The following is a 25,047-nucleotide window of genomic DNA, read 5'->3' as shown; positions in this document are numbered from 1 at the left end:
GTAAGTATCTATGTCGCAGAAAATACTGAACTCAATCAACAATAAAGAAATTCGATAAATCGAAAAAAACGAAAGTAAAAGCAATCGCCAACACCTCTTTGTTTTAAAATAAAAAACAAATTGATGACACAAAATGTAGCAACGTAAAGTTTATAACCTTACCAGAACACAGAATGAAGTTGAGAGCAAACACTAGAACAAATGCTCGAGCAGATATTTTCAGAGTCCCCATGGTTATAGTCAAACAGCGCAGAGACGAATGACGTGGTTATCGCTTGGCGTTGTCGATATATAATACAGTTGGATTTTTATGTCCGTTCTATATGCGGGTCTCATCTGGCCTAAGACTTTTATTTCAATTACCCGTCGCTTATAATTTGTTAATAATTATTTTAACCCTTTCAGTACCACAAGGTCTGTACGCATAATTTTAAATATATTTATGAACACATTTAGAAGTCAAATGACACGTAGATTTAAAAATGTTTTCCCGATATCTTAAATATGGGTTTTGACGGAAAATTATCGATAATAGGTTGCTTTGTGAGTTACATCAATGTGTTTATTCCAAAAGTGATTGAAAGTTTATGCTGTTTATGAGTGTATTGTCATCTATGAGTAAAGCATTGCAAGCAGTTATGTGATGTTAACAAATATACGAGGACAATTTTTTCAAATTTATCAACCCGTGTTCAGGTTGTGGGGTTGTTGTGAACGTTTTGCTACTACGAACATGTCTTGAGTAATATTTGTTCATGTTTTTTTTCTCAAGAGAGAAATTACTGGTGGTTATTTAAATGTTTACTATTGAGACATTACATTTTTTAAAATAGTTTTGCCTAAGTTTTTTTTTTTATTTAAATTTTTTTTGCTTGGAACATACATTTCTCTATATGTCTATTTGGTGAGGGATTGAGACAGGACGGTACAGGCCAGTGCAGGGCTAGACTTCAACAAGAGGGGACATACCTGGTGAGTTGGGATGTCTGTAGACTTAGAATAGAACTGACCGTTAGAGGCTAGTGGGGTAGTCGCTTTAAAATAATTTTTATTTCCGTTGTTGATAGTGGTATTTTACTCATTGTATTTCATGTGTTGGCGGTTTGATGTTAAGTGTTGTACAGTTACTCAAATGACACGAATATACCGGCTCAGTAGGTGGACTCACATTAGCCACATTAGCGAACACCAACTTACTGGCAAATATGTCGACTGGAGACAGTCTCACGAAAACTTTGGCTTTATGCGATACATGTTTTTTGCTTTTTGATCCGGTTTTTACACCGGGCTTGCCTTCTCCCCCCTCCCCCACCAGGTTTGGGGCTTCGTCCTACCGCCTTGTACACAACCCCCAGTCGCTAATACCGATTCGACCGCCTCCAATCTCTAAGGCAGGGTGTGGCTTTGGCCCTTGGCGCACCCCTTGCCTGCTATATGGGCTCAAACTTTCCTTCCGCTCCAGTCTCTCGTACTATTTGCCTGCTGTATGGTGTCAAACTTTCCTTCCGCTCCAGTCTCTCGTACTATTTGCCTGCTGTACGAGCTCAAACTTTCCTTCCGCTCCAGTCTCTCGTACTATTTGTCTGCTGTACGACCTCGAACTTTCCTTCCGCTCCAGTCTCTCGTACTATTTGTCTGCTGGCTCAAACTTTCCTTCCGCTCCAGTCTCTCGTACTATTTGCCTGCTGTACGAGCTCAAACTTTCTTTCCGCTCCAGTCTCTCGTACTATTTGCCTGCTGTATGGGCCCAAACTTTCCTTCCGCTCCAGTCTCTCGTACTATTTGTCTGCTGGCTCAAACTTTCCTTTCGCTCCTGTCTCTCGTACTATTTGCCTGCTGTACGAGCTCAAACTTTCCTTCCGCTCCAGTCTCTCGTACTATTTGCCTGCTGTACGGGCCCAAACTTTCCTTCCGCTCCAGTCTCTCGTACTATTTGTCTGCTGGCTCAAACTTTCCTTCCGCTCCATTCTCTCGTACTTTTTGCCTGCTGTACGAGCTCAAACTTTCCTTCCGCTCCAGTCTCTCGTACTATTTGCCTGCTGTACGGGCCCAAACTTTCCTTCCGCTCCAGTCTCTCGTACTATTTGTCTGCTGGCTCAAACTTTCCTTCCGCTCCATTCTCTCGTACTTTTTGCCTGCTGTACGAGCTCAAACTTTCCTTCCGCTCCAGTCTCTCGTACTATTTGCCTGCTGTATGGTCTCAAACTTTCCTTCCGCTCCAGTCTCTCGTACTATTTGGCCTGGGAGCTGTACCTTGTTTGACAACCACTTTGACGCTCGGTGAGTGGCCCCCATGACCAGGTCGCAAGCAAAGATCATCTAAAAACCGCGATGGGGTGCAATGCGGGGGCCTCTAGCCAAAGACAGACGTCGCCTTTTACGGTTAGGATTTTGTATGTGCTTCAACGGGTGAGTCGTAGCTATGGGCTCCTTTCTGTACCACGCCGAATAGGGACACCCTGGCGACCAGGCTAGCACGTTTATTACACAGGGGAGGGGGTGGCATTTGCCTCGAGCTGTCACTGCTGCGACGTTTTGACCCTACTTGGCCTAGCGGTCGGTTTAGTGGCTATGGATCCTGCCACCCTCCCGTGTACCTACATGGTCATCGGCAGTGGGCTCAGGTTGGTTCTTGGTGGGACTCGGTTCATCCAAATACTTTTTCAGGACTCCAGTTTCTCGTACGAAGGTGCACACGTTCTTCATTAATCCCAGATCTTTATATGAGCATTTTTCCACATCATAGATCCCATCTATGTGCTCCTGTTAATAATTGTGTTTATTCCTTATTATTCTTGTTCTTGTTAACCAACCCCGGTCCAGTAGTAAAGGACCTGGTGGTCGGGCCGTAATAACAATAGAACAAAAGCAGACTTATAATTATTTCCCGCATGCCTTTGCAACACTGTTAGACGCTTAGACTAAGAGATTAGATGAAACACATTATTAGCAGGCATTAGCTTGACTTTCGAAGGATCGCCCAGAGTCGTGCATCGATTGCTAGGAATAGAGAAAGTATAACCTGATGGGGAGGGGGTGGATGGGGGCGAAATAACTTTTAAAAAAGCTCGCAGAAAATTGCAGGATGGGACCACGTAGCCTAGCGGTAGAGAGTCAGACTGCTAACCCCTGAGTCTCGAGTTCGAATCCATATTCTCAGCACCTGTCTTACATTCTCAACTACATAATGACATTTAAACTGTGTTTCATATAACGCCATTTTCTGTCCGGAGTGTGAATCACTGAAAAGCCTTGAACAATAACATTTATTTGTGATTGAAAGCCCATACTAAGTAGATCGCGAGTTTGAGTTTGAATGACATATACTGTTTTAGAGGTTTAAATATTTAGCATATGATTGAAATAAATGTAAAATAAATACAGGTAATAGAGAATGTTGAAAAAGTTGGAACCTTTGTATGTATTGCTTTTATCGTTTTGTTTACAAGATTTACTCATTTATTTTAACACAATTGTAGATTATACTTATACACAAACTGTTTTAACAGAAATATGTGTATTAACAAATTATGACAGCTGCCGTCTATCTGTAGTTTTAAACATTTACAGCTGTTTTTTAACGATTTTGGTTTAAGGAAAACTAGTATTGCCAGCAGTTCTTCTTTTCCGTTCTTAGTTTTTAGTGTAGGAATGGGTCGAGCCTTATCTTCCAAACGGTTCGAACTCGAAACTTTTTTCGAATGTATCAACTATGAGCTTTGCCGACTCGACCATGCTTCCATCACAATTAAGCGTTACGTGTCAACTGGTTATGCGCCATTCAGACCATTGACTCCGATTTAAGCCTGTTTTTCTTTTTGGATATGCTTCCATAGCATTTGTCCAACCAAGAACAAACTACAAAGCAGCAGCTGTTTGATTTTGGAGTTGTCTCTCCTAGAAGAGTGGCTGTCCCCAGCTAACGAGCCTTATCTGCCCGAGGGTTCGACCACGCCGACTCCCTTGCCAGCAGTGATGAATGGCGTAATCGAACACATTTGAGTTGGTTTTATTAAATTTGTGACAGCTGTTGTATAAGAGTTAATCAAGAGTTAATCAAGCAAAATTGTGTTTACATCAATAATTTAGTTTTAAAAATACGTGTCTCGGGCAGCCAAAAACAATCGACTTAAGTTGGTAGGATGGCATTGGAGTGGGGGGTAATACTGCTGAGGAAACATTATATCCCAGCACAGTTGAAAATAGTATATAAGTGGTCCATGGATGTACATAATAACGTGCAACATTTTTTATTCCTAAAGTAAATACAAGTTTAATTAGTATAATCCGTTAAAAGAAAAGACTATTACATACTATGATGCCTTAACACATCTGGAATTCTTCGCTTGTTTTAGAAACATAGTTTTAAAGAAAATAATTAGAAGCTAATTAAACAAATGTAATGATTTCGAGGGCAAGAACACTAGTTTAGTGATGCAAGAAATTGATTCAACTTAGTTAACGATTATCTTAACCAAATCTGGAATAAAAATTACTGTTAGATTATTTTAATTCTATGATTTGTGGCGAGTTTAAAATATAAATTACACTTATTTAATTTGCTTCTAAATTGTGTAAAAATAATAGTTATTAGTGTGTATTTTATTTTAGGATTAGTAACAACACTAACCGTATGGAATAGAGATTACTATTGTTCGAGAACAAGATTTTAAAATTAACAAAATAAATAGTTATACAGCTTTAACAATACTAAATTAAATTTATAACAAATATTTAAAACATTTGTTGTATTCCATCAATCTATAAGGGTATTGAATTTGAATTATTCTATTTCAGGATAAAGCATTGTTTTTTATAACAACATTTTTAAAGGAGAACAGTTGTCAGTTTGTTGCCAGAAACATTTGAGTACGTATACAAAACACATGACTGGTTTCCTTTTCTGACATTTGCTTTTGTATAGAGAACAAATATAAAGTTAGTCGTTTTCTAAATGGGCTGCTTTAATTTTTTGTTCAAACCAAAACTTCTAAAAATAGAATATCACATCTCGCAATGACAAGATAGAATAAAAAAACAAAGTAAACAAAACTTTTGTCAGATTAGCCATGGAAAAAAGTGAATTATTATTTTGTAAAATTTGGAGATGCCATTTTCGTTTGCTAGGAATAAGTATTTTACATTTTAAGATAGTTTAATTTTAACTTGGAATGAAGATAATATAATTGAGGCAATAAAACAAATCTGTAGACTCAAAATTTCAGTGTTAAGTATGTGGGTCAAAGTCTAAGAGGTGAGTGAACGAAGATCTGAGCCATGTGTCAACATGACCTAGTCTTTTTACAAATGAATTCATTAAGTTTCAAGTCACGATGACCTAGTCATGAGATTAGAGGGGATTGGGTGATACAGCTGGGACGGATTAGGCGTCCCCCATAGGCCGACAGGAAAACAATCGACTGGATATTTGGTGCTGTTGCAGTTTAGAGCGTAGATTATGCGTTCTCTTTAATTTTTCTTAAAAAATTGTGTTAACCAGGGGTCACCAAACTTTTCAGACCGAGGGCCGCATTGACTATCAAATATAAGTTCGGGGGCCAGAGTTTCTTCAAGGCATGTCTTAGGTGTTATGGAGCCCCCCCCCCCCCCCAAAAAAAAAAAAACCACCACCCCCACAACAAAAAATAGTTTATATAGAAATATATTCACATTTCATGTGCCGCACCCCCCCCCCCCCAGAGAAAAATAATCCGAAAGAAACACTTTCGGGGGCCGACAACATACTTGAGGTCCAAGTTTGCTTTCAAATTGTTGTTTACGTATTCTATATCTATGGCTGAGCCCATGTGACCTTATTAAATTCGCCATCTTCACCACAGGATTCAGTACACTGCTAATATCCATATATTTAGCACTTAAAGCTTGCTGATGAATAATAGAGTGCAGGAGCATTGGTTGTAGAATATTTTTCTCATTCGCTTGTCCAACCAAGCCTTTCTTTCTGCCACTAATGTACTTTTCCCCATCAACAGTCAGGTAACTGAGGTTAGTCCTGTCCAAGTAATAATCAGCAAATGTTTTCTTTAACTTATTGAATATATCCTCTCCGGTAACAGTGACATACATGTTATGTAAGAAAGCCAGCCCTTGTGTTATGTTCATGTCTACATCCACACCCCTAATGAATACAAGCATTTGAGAGGTGGAACAACTGTCTAGCAACTCATCCATTGCAATACAAAAAGAATGAAACGTGCTTGCATTTTTCACTATTTGAGTCACCAATGTCTGCAACACGGTGTGCAAAGGTATTTGCACCCATAGCCCATAGCTACATTTTCAAATTGTTTCGAATTTTCTGGGCAAAGTTCCTCAGCCACCTCTAACAGACATTTTTTTTTCCCTGGACAAAAAAATATCCCCGGGGGAAGGATGAGAGGACTTTGCGGGCCGCATGCGGCCCGCGGGCCGTAGTTTGGAGACCCCTGCTTTAATCTCTTACTCTAAAGCTGGGATACAATTGCATGTCAAATTTTGTTCTAATAGTTAATCCGTTCTTAAGGGTTGGGAAATATTGTTATTCTTGTGAACCCGCATCGTGTCCTCCAGGCTCTAAATAAACAACGGATGTTTTTTAATGAAACTAATTTTAGGTCAATCCTATGGAAATTATACATACTCAGGAAAGACGATATTATTAGAATAGAAACGTACAAATACATTTAGGTCTATGTGACTTTGTAATACGGATTACCTTACCAGCATGCACATCTGTGTTCTGTTAAGTATAAAGCGGTCTAAACCCTAGCAAATGATATTTCTACTTGTGGTTAATTCGATTATTGGAAACTAGCCGTTATCGGCTAGGCTTTGCACCAGCCATTTATAGCTATGTCAAAATGTTTATGTTATCGAACTATATGTTTGTTGACACAATGTTTAAGAAAAATTAAAGAGAACAAATAATCTACGCTCAAAACTTTAACAGCACCGGATTCTAAAAATTAACCTTCACATTAACTGCTATTCCATTATTATCATGTTTTGCTAAACAAATATACTATCTCAGTAAAACCACTACACAGAAACTGCTTATTACACATTTCCTCTTCCAGTAAGCAGCAATCCATAAGCTACAAATAAAATGTATACAAATTATAAATAAAATACAAAACACAACTTAGTCTCCATTTGTATAGCTTCGGTCAAAGCACCGTTGCGATTCGACCATGGACACATGCAGCGACGCTTTAGTTGTTTAGTTGATTTTTTTTTACACCTTGCACATGTGACAATATAAAAATGATTCATTACAGGAAAATGTAAACATATATATATATATATATATATATATATATATATATATATATATATATATATATATATATATATATATATTCATTAGAGGCCTTTAAAATTACATTTTATTTCTTTATTTTTGTGTTTACGAAAACATCTCACCCGAACATAATATGCATGAAGCAATCAGAAAAAAAATAAAATCAAATACATAATTAAAGCCATCCATATATTTTAATTTTAACACCGTGCTGCTGTATACAGTAAACAAATTATTTTTGGCTAAGAGTGGTGTCTATTCCCTCAGCCACCAACTCATCCCCATTTGGCAGTTGACCTTATTATTACCGACTAAGATATACGAACTTTGGCTTAGTAAGAGCTGTGGAATAATAATACCTCGACGAATGTTTGATGTAGAGTGGCATATTGGCGTGCAGGTATGGGGTAAGGTTGTATGGGGAAGGCTGGTCAGGTGATTAAAGCATAAGAACTGGTAATGCCGTCCACGCATGATATATCAGTGTTCTGTGGCCAATGATGTACTAACCCTACAATGGAAAAAGTCGGTGAGTATGGCGCCGGTTACAGCGACACTGTCTACTTGATGTAAGCGCAAGGGTATTGCTATTCATGCTAATAGATGGTGTTTCTTTAAGAAAGAATGTTGGGGAGGGGGAGGGTCGGACGTAAAATTGTCATATTTATTGTTAGTTGTGTTGTATTGCCTTTGAGTAAACTATCACGCAGATTACTTTCAGCATGTTCCAATTACAGAAGAATAAAATAAAATTGCTGTGCCAAATCAAAAAGGTCAAAACAAATTGTCCAAACGTCCCTCGCTGGTAGGCTATTTATACAATAGTAAACATTTAGCTCTAAATTTTACATATCCTTATCACAAATATACAATACATAAAAGCATGCAAGCCCAGAGTCTAAAGTAAAACTGTGTAGAATTTTAGCTTAATTAAATTTTAGATTGTCGTGTTTGAATATCCTTTGTGATCAGTGCTTTGGAATCGTCACTGCTGCATTCAAATTTTTCAATTTATTGTTAGAGAAGAGTCAGGTCCTTTATCTTTAGTTAAAAAATAGATGTAATATTGCTCCAAATATCCTGTCGATTGTTTTCCTGTCGGCCTATGGGGGACGCCTAATCCGTCCCAGCTGTATCACCACATCCCCACTAATCTAATGACTAGGTCATCGTGACTTGAAACTTAATGAATTCATTTGTAAAAAGACTAGGTCATGTTGACACATGACTCAGATCTTCGTTCACTCACCTCTTAGACTTTGACCCACATACTTAACACTGAACTTTTGAGTCTACAGATTTGTTTTATTGCCTCAAATACATTATCTTCATTCCAAGTTAAAATTAAACTATCTTAAAATGTAAAATACTTATTCCTAGCAAACGAAAATGGCATCTCCAAATTTACAAAATAATAATTCACTGTTTCTTTTCTTTGAGTAATCTGACAAAAGTTTAGTTTACTTTGTTTTTACATAATATCTTGTCATTGCAAGATATGATATTCTAGTTTTAGAAGTTTTGGTTTGAACAAAAAGTTAAAGCAGCCCATCTAGAAAACGACTAACTTCATATTTGTTCTCTATACAAAAGCAAATGTCAGAAAAGGAAACCAGTCATGTGTTATGTATACGTACTCAAATGTTTCTGACATCAAATTGACAACTGTTCCCCTTTAAAAATGTTGTTATAAAAACATTGCTTTACCCTGAAATAGAATAATTCAATACCCTTATAGATTGATGGAGTACAACAATCGTTTTAAATATTTGTTATACATTGAATTTAGTATTGTTAAAAGCTGTATAACTATTTATTTTGTTTATTTTAAAATCTTGTTCTCGAACAATAGTAATCTCTATTCCATACAGTTAGTGTTGTTACTAATCCTAAAACAAAATACACCTTTATAACTATTAGTAATACACAATTTAGAAGCAAATTAAATAAGTGTAATTTATATTTTAAACTCGCCACAAATCATAGAATTAAAATAATCTAACACTAATTTTTATTCCAGATTTGGTTAAGATAATCGTTAACTAAGTTGAATCAATTACTTACATCACTAAACTAGTGTTCTTGCCCTCGAAATCATTACATTTGTTTTAATAGCTACTAATTATTTTCTTTAAAACTATGTTTCTAAAACAAGCGAAGAATTCCAGATGAGTTGAGGCATCATAGTATGTAATAGTCTTTTCTTTTAACGGGATTATACTAATTAAAATTGTATTTACTTTAGGAATAAAATTTTTTGCACGTTATTATGTACATCCATGGACCACTTAGATACTATTTTCAACTGTGCTGGGATATAATGTTTCCTCAGCAATACTACCCCCACTCCAATTTCATCCTACCAACTTAAGTCGATTGTTTTTGGCTGCCCGAGACACGTATTTTGAAATTTAAGTATCGATGTAACCACAACTTTGCTTAATTAACTCTTGATTAACTCTTATACAACAGCTGTCACAAATTTAATAAAACCAACTCAAATGTGTTCGATTACGCCAATCATCACTGCTGGCAAGGGAGTCGGCGTGGTCGAACCCTCGGGCAGATAAGGCTCGTTAGCAGGGGACAGCCACTCTTCTAGGAGAGACAACTCCAAAATCAAACAGCTGCTGCTTTGTAGTTTGTTCTTGGTTGGACAAAGGCTGTGGAATCATATCCAAAAAGAAAAACAGGCTGAAATCGGAGTCAATGGCCTAAATGGCGCATAACCAGTTGACACATAACGCTTAATTGTGATGGAAGCAAGGTCGAGTCGGCAAAGCTCATAGTTGATACATTCGAAAAAAGTTTCGAGTTCAAACCCTCTGGAAGATTAGGCTCGATCCATTCCTACACTAAAAATTAAGAAAGGAGAAGAAGAACTGCTGGCAATACTAGTTTTTCCTAAACCAAAATCGTTAAAAAACAGCTGTAAATGTTTAAAACTACAGATAGACGACAGCTATCATAATTTGTTAATACACATATTTCTGTTAAACCAGTTTGTGTATAAGTATAATCTACAATTGTGTTGAAATAAATGAGTAAATCTTGTAAACAAAACGATAAAAGCAATACATACAAAGGTTCCAACTTTTTCAACATTCTCTATTACCTGTATTTATTTTACATTTATTTCAATCATATGCTAAATATTTAAACCTCTAAAACAGTATATGTCCTTCAAACTCGTGATCTACTTAGTATGGGCTTTAAATCACAAATAAATGTTATTTTTCATGGCTTTTCAGTGATTCACACTCTGGACAGAAAATGGCGTGATATGAAACACAGTTTAAATGTCTTTATGTAGTTGAGAATGTAAGACAGGTGCGGGGAATATGGATTCGAACTCGAGACTCTGGGGTTAGCAGTCTGACTCTCTACAGCTAGGCTACGTGGTCCCTTCCTGCAATTTTCTGTGAGCTTTTTAAAAAGTTATTTCGCCCCCTCCACCCCCACCCCCTCCGGTTACACCGTTCTCTATTCCTAGCAATCAATACACGACTGTGGGTGATCCTTCAAAAGCTAAGCTAATGCTTGCTAACAATTTGTTTCATTTAATCTCTTAGTCTAAGCGTCTAACAGTGTTGCAAAGGCATGCGGGAAATAATTATAAATATGCTTTTGTTCTATTGTTATTACGGCCCGACCACTAGGTCCTTTACTATTGGACCGGGGTTGGTTAACAAGATCAAGAATAATAAGGAATAAGCACACTTAGTAACAGGAGCACATAGATGGGATCTGCCATGTGGAAAAAAGCTTGTATACAGATCTGGGATTAATTTAGAACGTGTGCACCTTCGTACGAGAAGCTGGAGTCCTAAAAAAGTCTTTGGATGAACCGAGTCCCACCCAGAACCAACCTGACCCCACTGCCGATGACCATGTAGGTACGCGAGAGGGTGGCAGGAACTATAGCCACTAAACCGCTTGGCCAAGTAGGGTCAAAACGTCACAGCAGTGACAGCTCGAGGCAAATGACACCCCCTCCCATGTGTATTAAACGTGCTATTCGGCGTGTTACAGAAAGGCGCCCATAGCTACGACTCACCCGTTGAAGCACATAAACAATCCTGACCGTAAAAGCCGACGTCTGTCTTTGGCTAGAGGCCCCCACATTACACCCCGCGCGGTTTTTAGATGATCTTTGCTTGCGACCTGGTCATCGGGGCCACTCACCGAGACGCAGCGCCCGAGAGTCAAAGTGGTTGCCAGACAAGGTACAGATCCTTGTCTTGCAGTCAAGGGGCGCGTTAAGTGCGATGCCTGAGAACCAAAGCCACACCCCGCCTCAGAGATTACAGGCGGTTGAATCGGTATTACCGACTGGGGGTTTGGTCCCCTGGCACGATCAAAACCATTCGTCAAAGCGAACACGTACCCCGAGCTAGTTTTTAAAACGACCGAATGCCCCTACGATCAAGCTGCGTACCAGGCGGTACTACGACGTCCCGAGCCAGGTAGGGGGGGGTGAAGAATGCAAGCCCGGTGAGAACCGACGGATAAAAAAGCGAAAAATATGTAACGTATCAAGCCAACTTTTTCGTGAGACTGTCTAAAGTCCACATATTTGCCCGTTAGTTGGTGTTCGCTACGTCTAGGCCTACCTGGCTAATGGGAGAGACCAACTCCTCAGCCGGTATGTCCGTGTCTTTTGAGTAACTGTACAACACTTAACATCAAACCGCCAACAATGAGTAAAATACTACTTGTCTACAACGGAAATAAAACTTATTTTAAAGTGACTACCCAACTTGTCTTTACCGGTCAGTTCTATTCTAAGTCTACAGACATCCCAACTCACCCGGAATGTCCGCTCTCGTTGTAGTCTAACCCTGCACTGTCCTGTACCGTCCTGTACTGTCTCAATCCCCTCATCAAATAGTCATATAGAGACATGTATGTTGAAAGCAAAAAAATAAATAAAAAACAAAACAGAAAAAAAACAACAACAGCAAAACAATTATGAAAAATTTAATATCTCAACAATAAACACTTAAGTAACTACCTGTAATTTATCTCTTTGTGATTACAAAAATAAAAAATAACACTCAATCCATGGTCGTAGTTGCAAGAAGTTCACTACAATCCCACAAGGTGAACACGAGTTGATAAATCAAAGTAAAAAAAAAACGCGAGTTATGCACAATGTACAAGAAAACAGAATGAATATTTGTTAACATCACATAATTGCTTTTATAAAGATAACGATACACTCATAAACAACACACGTGTTATAATTTCTTATAATTAAAAATTCTAATGTACCAGTACAACCATAAACTTTCCATCACTTTTGGAATTAACACATTGATCTAACTCACAACGCAACCCATGTTCGATAATTGTCCACTAACGTCCTACGGTGTATCTAATAAACTATTAAAGATATCGGGAAAACGTTAACCATTTTAAAATCTACGTGTCAGTTGACTTCTAAATGTGTTAACAGACCTTGTGGAACTGAAAGGGTTAAAATAATTAGTAACAAGTTATAAGCAACGCGTATCTATATATATAATTCTCTTCTGGGAGACGCTAGAAAACAAGCTGTAAACGCGCTCCCTACCACCCCCACCCCTACATGGTCTTAGTGAGCTGTGTTCACTCTAAATGTTTACAAACAGAACCGGGTTTAGTGACGACTATTAGGGGCAGATAATTGAGGTAGAAACGATTTTAAACGTAGGGGGAGGGGGGGGGGGGGACAGAAAGGGTGGGGGGGGGGGTTATGGTCCTTAACGTGCTACTTATAGTGTTTTAAAGAAATAATTTCAGTGGCAGCGCTGGTACCGTCAAATTCACAAATTATGAATTACTGAAAAGTAGAAAAAACAACAACTAAATAGCGGCGTATGTTATACCGCGGGCCGGCTCGTTTGAAATTAAAATCTTAGGCCAGATGAGACCCGCATATAGACAGAACATAAAAATCGAACAGTATTATATAACGACAACGCCTAGCGATAACAACGTCATTATTCTCAGTTCTGTGTGACTACAACCATGGGGACTCTGAAAATGTCTGCTCTAGCTTTTGTTCTAGTGTTTGCTCTCAACTTTTTTCTGTGTTCTGGTAAGGTTATAAACTTTACGTTGCTACATTTACTGTCATTAATTTGTTTTTATTTTAAAACAAAGAGGTGTTGGCGATTGCTTTACTTTCGTTTTTATCGATGGATCGAATTTCTTTATGGGAATTTTACTTGTCGTTTACATCCGCTTATATACGGTATAATTAATGTCAAAGTCTCTTAGCAGGTGACTATTTTAAACTACTATGGACTAATAATTTCCGATTCACTAGAAACTTGCACCAATACTCTTTTTTCAAATAAAAAACGTAATAAGTAATTGATCGTGAACAACGTCCAATTTATCAACACGGATATTGCATACTTGTAATATAAATTAACGTGGGTTGATTATTCACTTTCTAAGTTTTAATACACCATTAAGATTGGAGTGAGGTATGAATACATTTACACGTGTAAAAATTAAGTTTAATACAGGTTTCGAACTCATTTGAGGCGGCACGACTCAGTACTAACCACACAATCCCTTAAACTGTTGCGGTATCTAAAGCAGATAATCTCTATGAAAATTAAAATAATAATTGTTTATCAAAATCGTACCCTAAGCATTCGAAAAAACAACTGCGATAACATTCTGACACAAGGGACTCCAAAGATAATTTAAATTGAAATTTGATTTAAACATTTTTGGCACAGGTCAACACGACGATGACAAAATAAAACCTCAAGACATGCAAAAAAGAGAGGACACGATTAACAAGGTATTTCATTTTTAATTAATTTGTCATAAATATTATGTTTCTTTGTCACAAAAGACAAACATAAAAAGTAATTGCAAAGCTACGCACTTTTGACTGAACTTTGTCCTTAAAATGTTAATGGATATGAAAAGGATTAACATAGTGACCAAATACTAGTTTACAACGCTTGAATCCGCATGACGCTTATTACATTTAATGGGTATAATACATTTGTAATAACATTCTTAAAATTTAGTATAATACCAAAGCATAAAATATACAAACTATGAAGATCAAACTGACCTAAGGCGTGAATTAATTGTTTCTAAACGTTTGGTACTCTTTCAGGCCGACAATACCACCAACATTTGTCAATATGGCAAGCCAACCAGTTCTATTTATCTGTTGCTCTCTTTTTATTGCTTATTGTGTACATTTTCGTCTCTTTTATTAAAAATGAATGTATTTACAGTTTATTAATACATTTTAAATGTTGTGTTGTTTTGTAACAATCACATTTAAATGTATCCTAATATATAAAGCCCATGTGCACACTTCTCTCTCTCTCTCTCTCTCTCTCTCTCTCTCTCTCTCTCTCTCTCTCTCTCTCTCTCTCTCTCTCTCTCTCTCTCTGTCCGCAAAAATATTTTCACAGGCTATCATATCAGTTCCTTCAGCGATATATGGAGATTTTGATACGGACTTGTGTTGAAAATAATATGGTAGATGTTTTAAATGTATAAACACAATTTTATTTAAAGAATAAAAATAAAAATATAAGCTTCTAATGTAGAAAAACAGTTTTAATTGTGCAAAGTATAAAGTGTTTATAGTTGTGACAAGAACGCTGAAATCGATGACGTCACATATCAAATGTTTGAAGTACGGGAAATACACAAAACCAATGGCGTTATCTTGCAATTTAAAAATACGAAAAAATGAACTATTTCTTTGAAATTTGATTTAGATCTACAGATCTACTTATCAAGACGCAAGCTATGAAATATAGACAAAAACTTCGGCCAAAACTAATACAAAAAATTAATAAAAAACAACATAAATACCATTAAAAAGATAGGCTTTTAGCGGAATCATTTAAGTCTTTTAATCAATGTGTGCATTTTATATGGTGTTGTGTTGACTAATTATGTATATAATTTGGTTTTATTTTTTGTAATAGGTATTAGTAGCCTTTGTTATTTTAAATGTCTTGGAATTTTTAGCTATTTAGTTATTTCTTTGCTTTGTCACTAATAACGTTAAACCTGTAGTAAAACACATTGCGTTTTGACCAATAACTATTTTATAAAATACTATTCAAAAAATGTACACCATTAAAAATATATACACCTATAATTCACGTGTAACGGGTATCAACGGCTAGTATTCTACTAAAACTCAAGTTTGTTTACGTTAACATTTTTCCATGATTTGTGATATGTTTAATGGTTTATTTTTCTATTCTACTAAAAAGATGTGTTATATATGGCTAAAACACACACACACACACACGTATACATACATTTATTTACACACTCGTATATTTTGTATAATAATTTGCTTGATCGAATGATATGCAGACTTCTAAATTTCCAATGGGATTTTACACTAATCCGAATTGGTGGACGTTGTGTTTGGTGTCACCCCCGTAATAATATTTGGTAGAATGGTGTCAATTCATGCAAAAATTATGTTATAATTATAGCAGTTATAATACAATTCCAAAAAGCATTGTTTTGTATTAAATTATAAAATTAGATAAAATTAGTTGTCACCACCTCATCCCAGATGTTGATTGTCATATAAGTAATTACGACTATTAACAAAAATCTTTTTTCAGTCAAATTTTGCAATGTGTTGTTGATATACCCCCCTCCCCCTTGAAAGCTTTAAACAGTGCTAACATTATAAAAACAATGTTTATCTATAGTCGGTTATTAATACAGCTAAAGTAGCAGGTTAGCGACATGGTGTCACCCCCCCCCCCCTCATCCCAGACCATTATTGAAATATAAGTAATTACGACTCATTAAAAAAACCTTTTTTTCAGTCAAAATTTGCAATGTGTTGTTGATATACCCCCCCCCCAACCCTCAATCCCCACCCTCACCTTGACAGCTTTAAACAGTGCTCAGATTATAATTACGATTATAATAACGATATTTATCTATAGTCGGTAATTAATACACCTGGAAGTAGCAGGTTTGCCTCCTAGTGTCACCCCCCCCCCCTCACTTCCACTCCCTCTACCTTCCCCGCCCCTGTTGGAATTTGTCATATTTGTTCTTAAAAGTCTATTTAACAGTAATCAATCATTTATTTAAATTGAAAATATTTAATCCGGACATATACAATTTAAAATGTACAGAATATTTATATTCTTTTTGAAATTCTCCATTGATTTCTTCGTTTAACTTCATTGTAGCCTAAAGGCTGACGAAGGGGGCCCACTGATAATTTTAGGGGCCCAAAAATCCTAGCTACGCCACTGCTGCTTGACACCCAAGTACAATTTTATGTCTTATTGCCGGATGTCGCGAAAACGCGACAAATCGTAATTAGCAGATAGCTTCCAAAATATTGTCATATGTGATTTATACTGCTTATATACATAAAAGATTGAATGATAAAGATGTTAGTATTTTTTGTAGCAAAAACGGATCACCTATCTATAATAACAGTTTCGCTGTCTATCTATCTATATATCTGTGTATCTATCTATCTATCTATCTGACAAAAACGGTGTAGAGAAAACACAAGCAAAATAAAAACTTTCATAGTAAAACGAAAACGAAACATGAGGTCACATGGAGCATATAGTAGGAAGGAGTCGAAAGCCGGGAGAATGCACACAATAATATGACGTCATTAATTCTCGAGTAAACATTGAATTAAAAAGCCAATTTTGTGTAATCTTAAAAGTGGTTTGCGTGAAGAGTTTCTTTCATACAATTCTTCCGGTAGGGGCAAAGCTCCCTCCCCCCGTAAGTACGTCTAAGCCGCCACACCTCTCAAAAGAAATGACGTTATCGATACTCTTTAATAAAAACACTGACATTACGGCATAATTCATGTGTCTAATCTTAGAAGTGGTTTGCCTGCAGAGTTTCTGTCATGCATCTTTTCGAATAGGGGCAAAGCCCCTACCCCCTCCCCCTCCACCTCCCCCCGGGTAGAACGTTTAACACACCCACTCCAAACGACATATATAGTATATAGAAAGTATATACCTTTTCCAGTGTCGGCCAAAAGTAGCTCCGGGAAATTTTATTTGCCCCTAAAAAATTCAAGCGCCCTACCCCCGCAAAAAATATCTAAAAACAAACCACTGCGTAAGTGTGATTTACCGGCCAAAAGTAGGAAACCGGTCTATATTATTAAAGTTGACTCTACCTTTAGTTTGTATGATCTACAAATGCGTTTCTGTCAGACTTTTTTCCTCCCCGGAAGGGGGAGTGTACTTTAAATATTCAGGGGTGGGGGTGGACTAAAAATTTTGGGAGGGTTTGGACCTTGGTAAAAGTATATATTTTCTATATACGTTATATTTCGTTGAAGGGGACTTGCTTCGCGGTGGGTGGTGGGAGGGTCAACACTATCAACCTAGCGCCCATTGTATCCTTCCTCAATGGGCCATTTATCTCGTTTAGTAATACTAATCAATGCAAGTAGGCTGAATTCACAAAGTCAAAAATTTACGATGCGCGTGAGTCAAGAGAGTGTGACGTCATAAATTTCGACTTGACAACGTGACTGTTGGTACCGAACAACCGTCTGGATGTATCCAATACACAACGACTGGCAGCAGTAGGATAAATGTACATATGCGCATTTGCTATGCGCTGAATCGGTATGTCGCGAAAACGCGACAGTCGGCGTTAGGAGGATATATTTATATAAATCCCAAAATTATATATATATATATATATATATATATATATATATATATATATATATATATATATATATATATATATATATATATATATATATATATATATATATATATATATATATATATATATATATATATATATATATATATATATATATATATTAAGTACACTGTACATTTTAAATTAAACCATTTAACCATTTTCATGAAATAATGTTGAAATTCATTTCTGCACTGAAATAATTCAGTTTTAAAATATCTCATTTATATCCGCTAAAAATTATGAATTTCTAAGTGACATAAAACAAGACTTACATTTTGTACAAGCCCTATTAAAAATTAAAACTTCACGTGTTGCGTCAAGCGTTAGAGCAATCACTAAATCAACATTGAATTAGATTATCATTAAAAGATTTAGAGAAAATACAATAATTATCTCATTATATTACCAGAGCTTGGGGAGGGCGGATAGGGTGGCAGCCACAGACACCGACCCAAAAGCGACGACAAACGTGGTAGATAATAAAATAAAAAGCTCATTACTGAATTATATACAGAGTCGAAATAACGAATATAGACTGCTACTTAGCATTACGGACTTATTTAATTGTTTTGTACATCAACGGTATAGCACCGAAAAGAAAAAGTTCAAATTAAATTGTAAAAAGTATTCCGACCTTTCTAAATGTGGGAGGTGGGGGGGGAGGCATTTTCACCAACTCAAATATCTAAATATAGGCTTAATTTGAAGAGGTGGCGCTAAATTGATAGTTTGTCCTGGGCATTGAAATAGATTGCTACGCTTTTGAAGATTACTTTTTAGTTTATATAATACTAGCGTACCCGTCCCCAGCGCGTTGCCGCGGGGATAGAAGAAAGTCTGTCGAAATATATTAGAACGATATCACCAATGCATTACCAATCCAATGTTCTTAGACGCGTGACTTTGTTTTCTAAAACTGTGTTAGTTAAATTTAAACAATGCCTGCGCTTGAGAAATAATCGGGAAACGGGTTTTCATTCACTACCGCAAGGAAACCTTGAGTGTACATTAATCACTCACCGAAATAATGAGGTAGAACACACTTCGGTGACCATCCATGTGTCAGGGGCGTAGAGGGGCGCTCTCAAGTCCCCCACCCCCCGATTACACTACCGCATAGGCGCAGCGTGCGGTCCCTGGCTCTTTAAAACTAACAGGCGCCATCGGCCAAATAGCATCCTGTTAACAATGATGCAGAGTTCTTCATTCGCTAAAGTAACACAAATGAACAGGGTTTTTTTCTTTAACACGTAAAAAAATTATTTGACGTGTTTTAAATATCAGTGTGACTGATGCAATATGCTAGCGTTACTAATACTCTATTATTAGATGCTCGATCTCAATTTCTGACTGGATTGTCTAATAATAGATGCTTATTGCATCATTCGCAAAGTGACGAAACTCTACAGTAGGCTCCTCATATTCAAAAAGTTATTTTTTTTTTCATCTTTTGCAAGGTGACGAAACTGTAACGAAGGACTTCCTCGCGTTACAAAGTTATTTTTAGAAGCCTGTTGTAGTTTTACTCCTGAATATAGTAGTACCCCTTACTCGCTATGCAGGACGCACGATTAACGGATGCCAAGTGCCAAAATAGTCGCTCTAAAACTTTGGGCGCCAAACCGCATAATGACGGAAATTGTACCCTACATGGCGCCTCCCATAAGAAACTGTAGCTTTCTTTTTTGCAGAAATATTCTCGGGAGTATTCTCATCTACTCCCTAAAGTTTCATGGCACTCGGATGAACCGCATCCGAGTTTTATTTTTTTATATACCGTTTATAGAGAAAAAAAAACGTCCCCCCGGGGGCACAGCCCTTGCAATATTAAAAAAAATTTTTTTTTGCAGAACCCTACTATTGAGTGATCTAATCATCTCCCCAAAGTTTCATGGTACACGGATGAACGGTGTGAAACCGAAATAGACTTTTATTTTTATAAACCGTATATAGAGTAAAAACAAATTGCGCCCTGCCAGGGCACCACCCCTGCAAATTCAAAAATGTTTTTAGCGCAGAAACCTCCCCAGGAATATTCTCAACATCTTCCCAAAGTTTCATGCCGATTGTGTAAACGGTGTCACGGCAATTCAGTTTTATTATTTTTATATACAGTATATAAAGAAAAATCGCACCCTCCCGTGGCGCCGCCCTTGTAAAGTTAAAAATGATTTTTTACAGAACCCTTCCTTAAAGTGTTCTAATGAATTCACCAAAGTTTGATAGCGATCAGCGGAGTGGTGTCAAAAAACAAAATCGACATTTTTTAATATACCGTATATAGAGAAAAACAAATCGCGCCCTGCCGGGGCGCCACCCCTGCGAATTTGAAATATTTTTTTTTCGCAGAAACCTCCCCAGAAATATTCTCAACAACTTCCCAAAGTTTCACGGCGATGTGATGAGAGGTGTAGTAATGGATAAAGGACAAACAGACAGACATACATTGCTTTATATATATATATATATATATATATATATATATATATATATATATAATATATATATATATATATATATATATATATATATATATATATATTTATTTATTTATTTATTTATTTATTTATTTATTTATTTATTTATTTATTTATTTATTTATTTATTTATTTATTTATTTATTTATTTATTTATTTATTTATTTATTTATTTATTTATTTATTTATTTATTTATTTATTTATTTATTTATTTATATAATTAAAGTTATTATTTATTAGGTACTTTTTAATAATAGCGATTACCCATTTTAGCGCCCCTCTACGGATTGCGCCCTAGGCGACAGCATAGTTCGCCTTATAGGTAGCGCAAGACCTGCCGGCATGAACAATCTTGTTTTAGCGGACATGACAAAGGCTGGAGTAGATGCCAACAGAGCAGTGTGTGATACCAAGACTGACGGTGGAGGGTGGATAATTATTCAGGTTTTTTTTTCATTTAGATTATTCTTAGCCATTTACTAAGTTGTTTTTTTCCCGATATTTTATACCAACAGTTTTGATGTATTTGTTCAATTAAAAACACGTATGATACACAATATTGACACCTAGATGCGATCTAAAGAAAAAAATTCTAATAGTTGAACGACATACGCAGTATTTGTCTATTTGAAATTACGATGACTCTAAAAGGTTATATGGACATCAAAAGATATTATCTCTAGTTTTGTTATAGTTCTAGCAGACCGTTGGAAAGTATTCTAATTGGTTGACCTAAAGTCAGGTGACAAGTCAACAGCAGTGTTTTTAACATAAATCAGTGTTTTGGTGGCTATTGGTGAGAAGGTGATTCGTAGTCTTGTTTATTTTCTTGTTCTTGATAAAAGTAGGGATTTTTAAATAAAATAGATACATTCATAGTTTGTTATAAACAATGATAATGTTATGTGTACATTAATTTTATTTTGAATATTTGTTGTGTTGTATTAATAAAATTGAGGATTTATTTGATTTCAAGTTTGAAGAGAATCAAACGTTAAAGTAAGTGTTTTATCTCGTGATAGTTTGACTGTCTAATACACAAAGCATTGGAAATATTTAGAGAGTTCATGTGAAGAATATTAGGTCTTATAAAGTAACGCCTGCTTTGATTGTATGTAAATTATTTGTTGTAAAATATAACATAATACATTTTAAAGATAATTAAGCCATAAAATAAATCAAATGAACTTATTTTACCGTAGTTTTTTCAATGCCGTTATTTTTCAGAAGCGTTTTAATTTCTTAAATATTTTCATTTATATTAGCACTTGCGTAAATTAAAACATAATTAATCTTCGGAAATAATAAAATCAACTTGCTTAAACTTTATTTTAGCATTGTCGTTATCTCTTACAGAGACGTATCAAAGGTGATGTGAGCTTTACAAGAACTTGGAACGATTATAAAAACGGATTTGGCTCAAATTCTGGAGACTTCTGGATAGGAAATGACGTTATTTATCAGCTAACAAACTTAGTAAGAACTCTTTTAATTTTTGTCATAACAAAAGTTAAGGAAAATATCTTTTAGTGCACGACTAATGTTATTAAGTTTGACCATATATGTCTCAAACAACAACAAGTTAACATATACTTTCCACGCCCACGACTTTTTATTTTCCCAAACTTTTTGTTTAGGTAGACTTATTCGAATCCCAAATTACCATTTTATTCTCACGTATTCTTACAAACAACAGTCACCACTATTCATCCAATCGCTCGTTAATTGAATATAAATGCTTTTTCTCTTAAGGGGATAGATTGCTAAGCTGCAATGTAAGCATGAAATAGTGTTATATAATCTTTTCCAACAAAAGTCTTTTGTTGTAAAAAGGGATACATGAAGGCGTGGTCGAGTCGGTAAAGCTCATGGTTGCTGAACCAAAAAGTCTCGAGTTCGAACCCTCGGGCAGATGAAGCTCGTTAGATGGGGACAGCCACTGTTCTAGGAGGAGACAACTCCAAAATTAAACAACTGCTGCCTTGTAGTTTGTTCTTGGTTGGCTATGGAAGCAAATGGCCTCAATGGCGCATAACGTTGACACGTAACGCTTAATTGTGTTGGAGGCGTGGTCGAGTGAGCAAAAAGCTCATGGTTGATAAATTCGAACAAAGTCTAGAGTTCAAACTTACTGGCAGATAAATCTCGATCCCCCTTCAACACTAATAATTAAGAACGAAGAAGAAGAAGAAAACTACTGCACAGACAATCATTATTTGCATAAATGGTAAATGTGTTTTAGAAAATTTCGTTTATTAATTATCGTAATGTTTTAGCAGTATGTATAATTATCATATACTATTAGCAGATCAATACTTACAATATTTCAAACACAATGCAATATCTAAATATTTCTATTTTTTGTCTACCACAGGGTTATAATGAACTCAGATTTGACATGAAATATAAAGGTAACGACTTCTACGCTGTGTACAGAGGTTTTAAGATAGAAAATGAAGCAGCAAAGTATAAGATGAGCTTCAGTTCATTCAGTGGAGGGAATGTTAGAGACGAGTTTAGTCAGCACAAGGGCATGATGTTTACAACCATTGACTCTGATAACGATGAGTTGTATAATGACAACTGTGCTGTAAGCAGGAGTGGTGGTTGGTGGTTTCATAATTGTTACAGGGTTAACGTCAACGGTGAATGGGCGAGTCGTGTTGATTTGAAAGGAATTCAATGGTCTAGCACTACAGGCTGGACTGACTCTCTAGACATTGTTGAGATGAAACTTCGTCGAATGTAAACAACCTAAAAACGACGCTATGGTAACATAATGGATATACAGCAATCAAATTACTTACATAATATTCAGGAACATAAGCAACATTACATATATTAAAATTAAAATAAATAGATCTAAATATTTAACTAAGGCAATATTTTCTTGATGGTGAGTATACATAAGAAGTTTAAAAATAACGAACATTAAACCAAACATTTTATTTGAAAAAAATAATTTTAAAAACTACAACAGAGTTTGTTTTGCTATTATGATGTAATAAAGCCAAATATACACTCATCTGGAATTGTAATTCCTCATAGATTGACTGTGTGTGTGTTAGCCATTAAAACAGGAAAAAAACGACTATGATGGTGTCATTTATTTCTTGCATATTCATAACTAGACTAGTAGTGCAGTTGTCATATGTGAGGGCCTCTGGATCCCAAAGAATGCACAACACGATTGAGGCTATTAAAGTATTCTTTATTTTCCTATCTCCCGTCCTCCAGTCCCAAAATCCACCTCCTTGCTTTGACACTCAACCTTCAACTGTCCCCCGCATTCATCCCTACACACCACCTTTATCTCGCTGACAACACAGCCACTATCACCCGACCAGTTGCCTCCCTTGTACCCTCGTTCACTCTGTACGACAACATACACGTCAACACACCCGGCCTCGCGTCTCATTACATGATACATACACACACGCAGTGATGCGTTCCACGTATTCATTTTTTATACACATTACATCACCACATCATCTACTACTATATCTTTAATTAGACATTCACTCGGATCATATGAAGTTCAACTCTAATAACCTGTGTAATGTTTGTGCACTTTTTTCAATAATATTTTTTTACCATAGTTTTTCGAAAGATATATATGCTATCCAAAATCACATAAAGTAGATGGTAACTGTTAATTTGGGATCCTTAAAGCTTTGTATTATACATGTGTACATTCTGTGGTCATGTAGTAGAATAAAGTGATTATTTAAGTAAATCCTATATTTAAGTAGTTAATGTTATTCTAATATATTTCATATCGAGCATATTGTTTATTAAGAAATCTCTAGTATTACATATAAGTATATGTCAGTACAAAAGAAAACTTGAATTTTGAATATTTTTACTTTCTCGTATATACGAAGTATAGAGAAAGTCTTGTAAACGTGCGAAAAAAAATCGAGATTTTTGCAAACCTCGACGTTTTCCACCTCCCTGAGTCGGAAAAACATGGTTTTGAAATCTTGTCCGTATGTCTGTGTGTGTATGTATGTCTGTCTGTGTATGTGTGTAAAAACGATAACACGAGTACCGTTATAGCTAGGTTGATGACATTGCATATATAAGTATAATATCAAATCGTAGGTCCGTTTCAACTTTTGAGCGATTTCCGATAAACTGAACTAGAATTTTTTCTACTTTGAATTTTTCAAAAACCTATAATTTGAATTCAGATAGATAAATGAAATTTCACATGTAAGTAAAAGATGTAATTATCTGTCTTCTGTCAAATTTTGAGTAATTTTTGTTGACCAGAAGTAGTAGTTTACGCTGTTTCCGATTTCTCAAAAAACGAATGTAAATTTATAGAGTACTAATAATTTTCCACACTATTATGTACATTTTGTTTTTGCGTTCGGTTGGGGCGCAATTATTTTTCTACGAAATTCTATTCTATTTTTAAAAGTTTAAGTAATAAAAAATCATGTCTATATCCCGAGTTGCCATCCCTCGTAGTGTTATATAAGAATATTCGAGAAAGTTTAGGGGAGATCACTCCCGGTTTATTTTATTACTGAGATTTGAATATT

General features: G+C 35.9%; 1 protein-coding gene across 1 annotated transcript; it reads left to right on the top strand.

Annotated features, from left to right (window-relative positions):
• Positions 1-13,297: 13,297 nt before the first annotated feature.
• LOC131955387 (ficolin-2) lies at positions 13,298-23,624 on the top strand. Its single transcript, XM_059319511.1, has 5 exons — positions 13,298-13,382; positions 14,038-14,102; positions 20,771-20,941; positions 21,854-21,973; positions 22,872-23,624. The coding sequence occupies exons 1-5, from the start codon at positions 13,313-13,315 to the stop codon at positions 23,244-23,246; spliced, it is 801 nt and encodes a 266-aa protein (XP_059175494.1). The 5' UTR covers positions 13,298-13,312; the 3' UTR covers positions 23,247-23,624.
• Positions 23,625-25,047: the final 1,423 nt, after the last annotated feature.

The sequence above is a fragment of the Physella acuta genome, unplaced genomic scaffold (assembly GCF_028476545.2).
Source record: "Physella acuta isolate Inbredline_101_S28 unplaced genomic scaffold, ASM2847654v3 ptg001064l, whole genome shotgun sequence".
Classification (NCBI taxonomy): Eukaryota; Metazoa; Mollusca; class Gastropoda; family Physidae; genus Physella; species Physella acuta.
Note: the sequence above shows the minus strand (reverse complement) of the source record. Positions and strands in the feature narration are given on the sequence as shown.

What these genes read in the sequence shown, in the direction of transcription:
- LOC131955387 (XM_059319511.1), top strand. Translation starts at nt 13,313, where the DNA reads ATGGGGACTCTGAAAATGTCTGCTCTAGCTTTTGTTCTAGTGTTTGCT. An exon ending in CAACTTTTTTCTGTGTTCTG is followed by an intron (nt 13,383 to 14,037) that starts GTAAGGTTATAA and finishes TTTTTGGCACAG; the next exon opens with GTCAACACGACGATGACAAA. An exon ending in GAGAGGACACGATTAACAAG is followed by an intron (nt 14,103 to 20,770) that starts GTATTTCATTTT and finishes TACCCATTTTAG; the next exon opens with CGCCCCTCTACGGATTGCGC.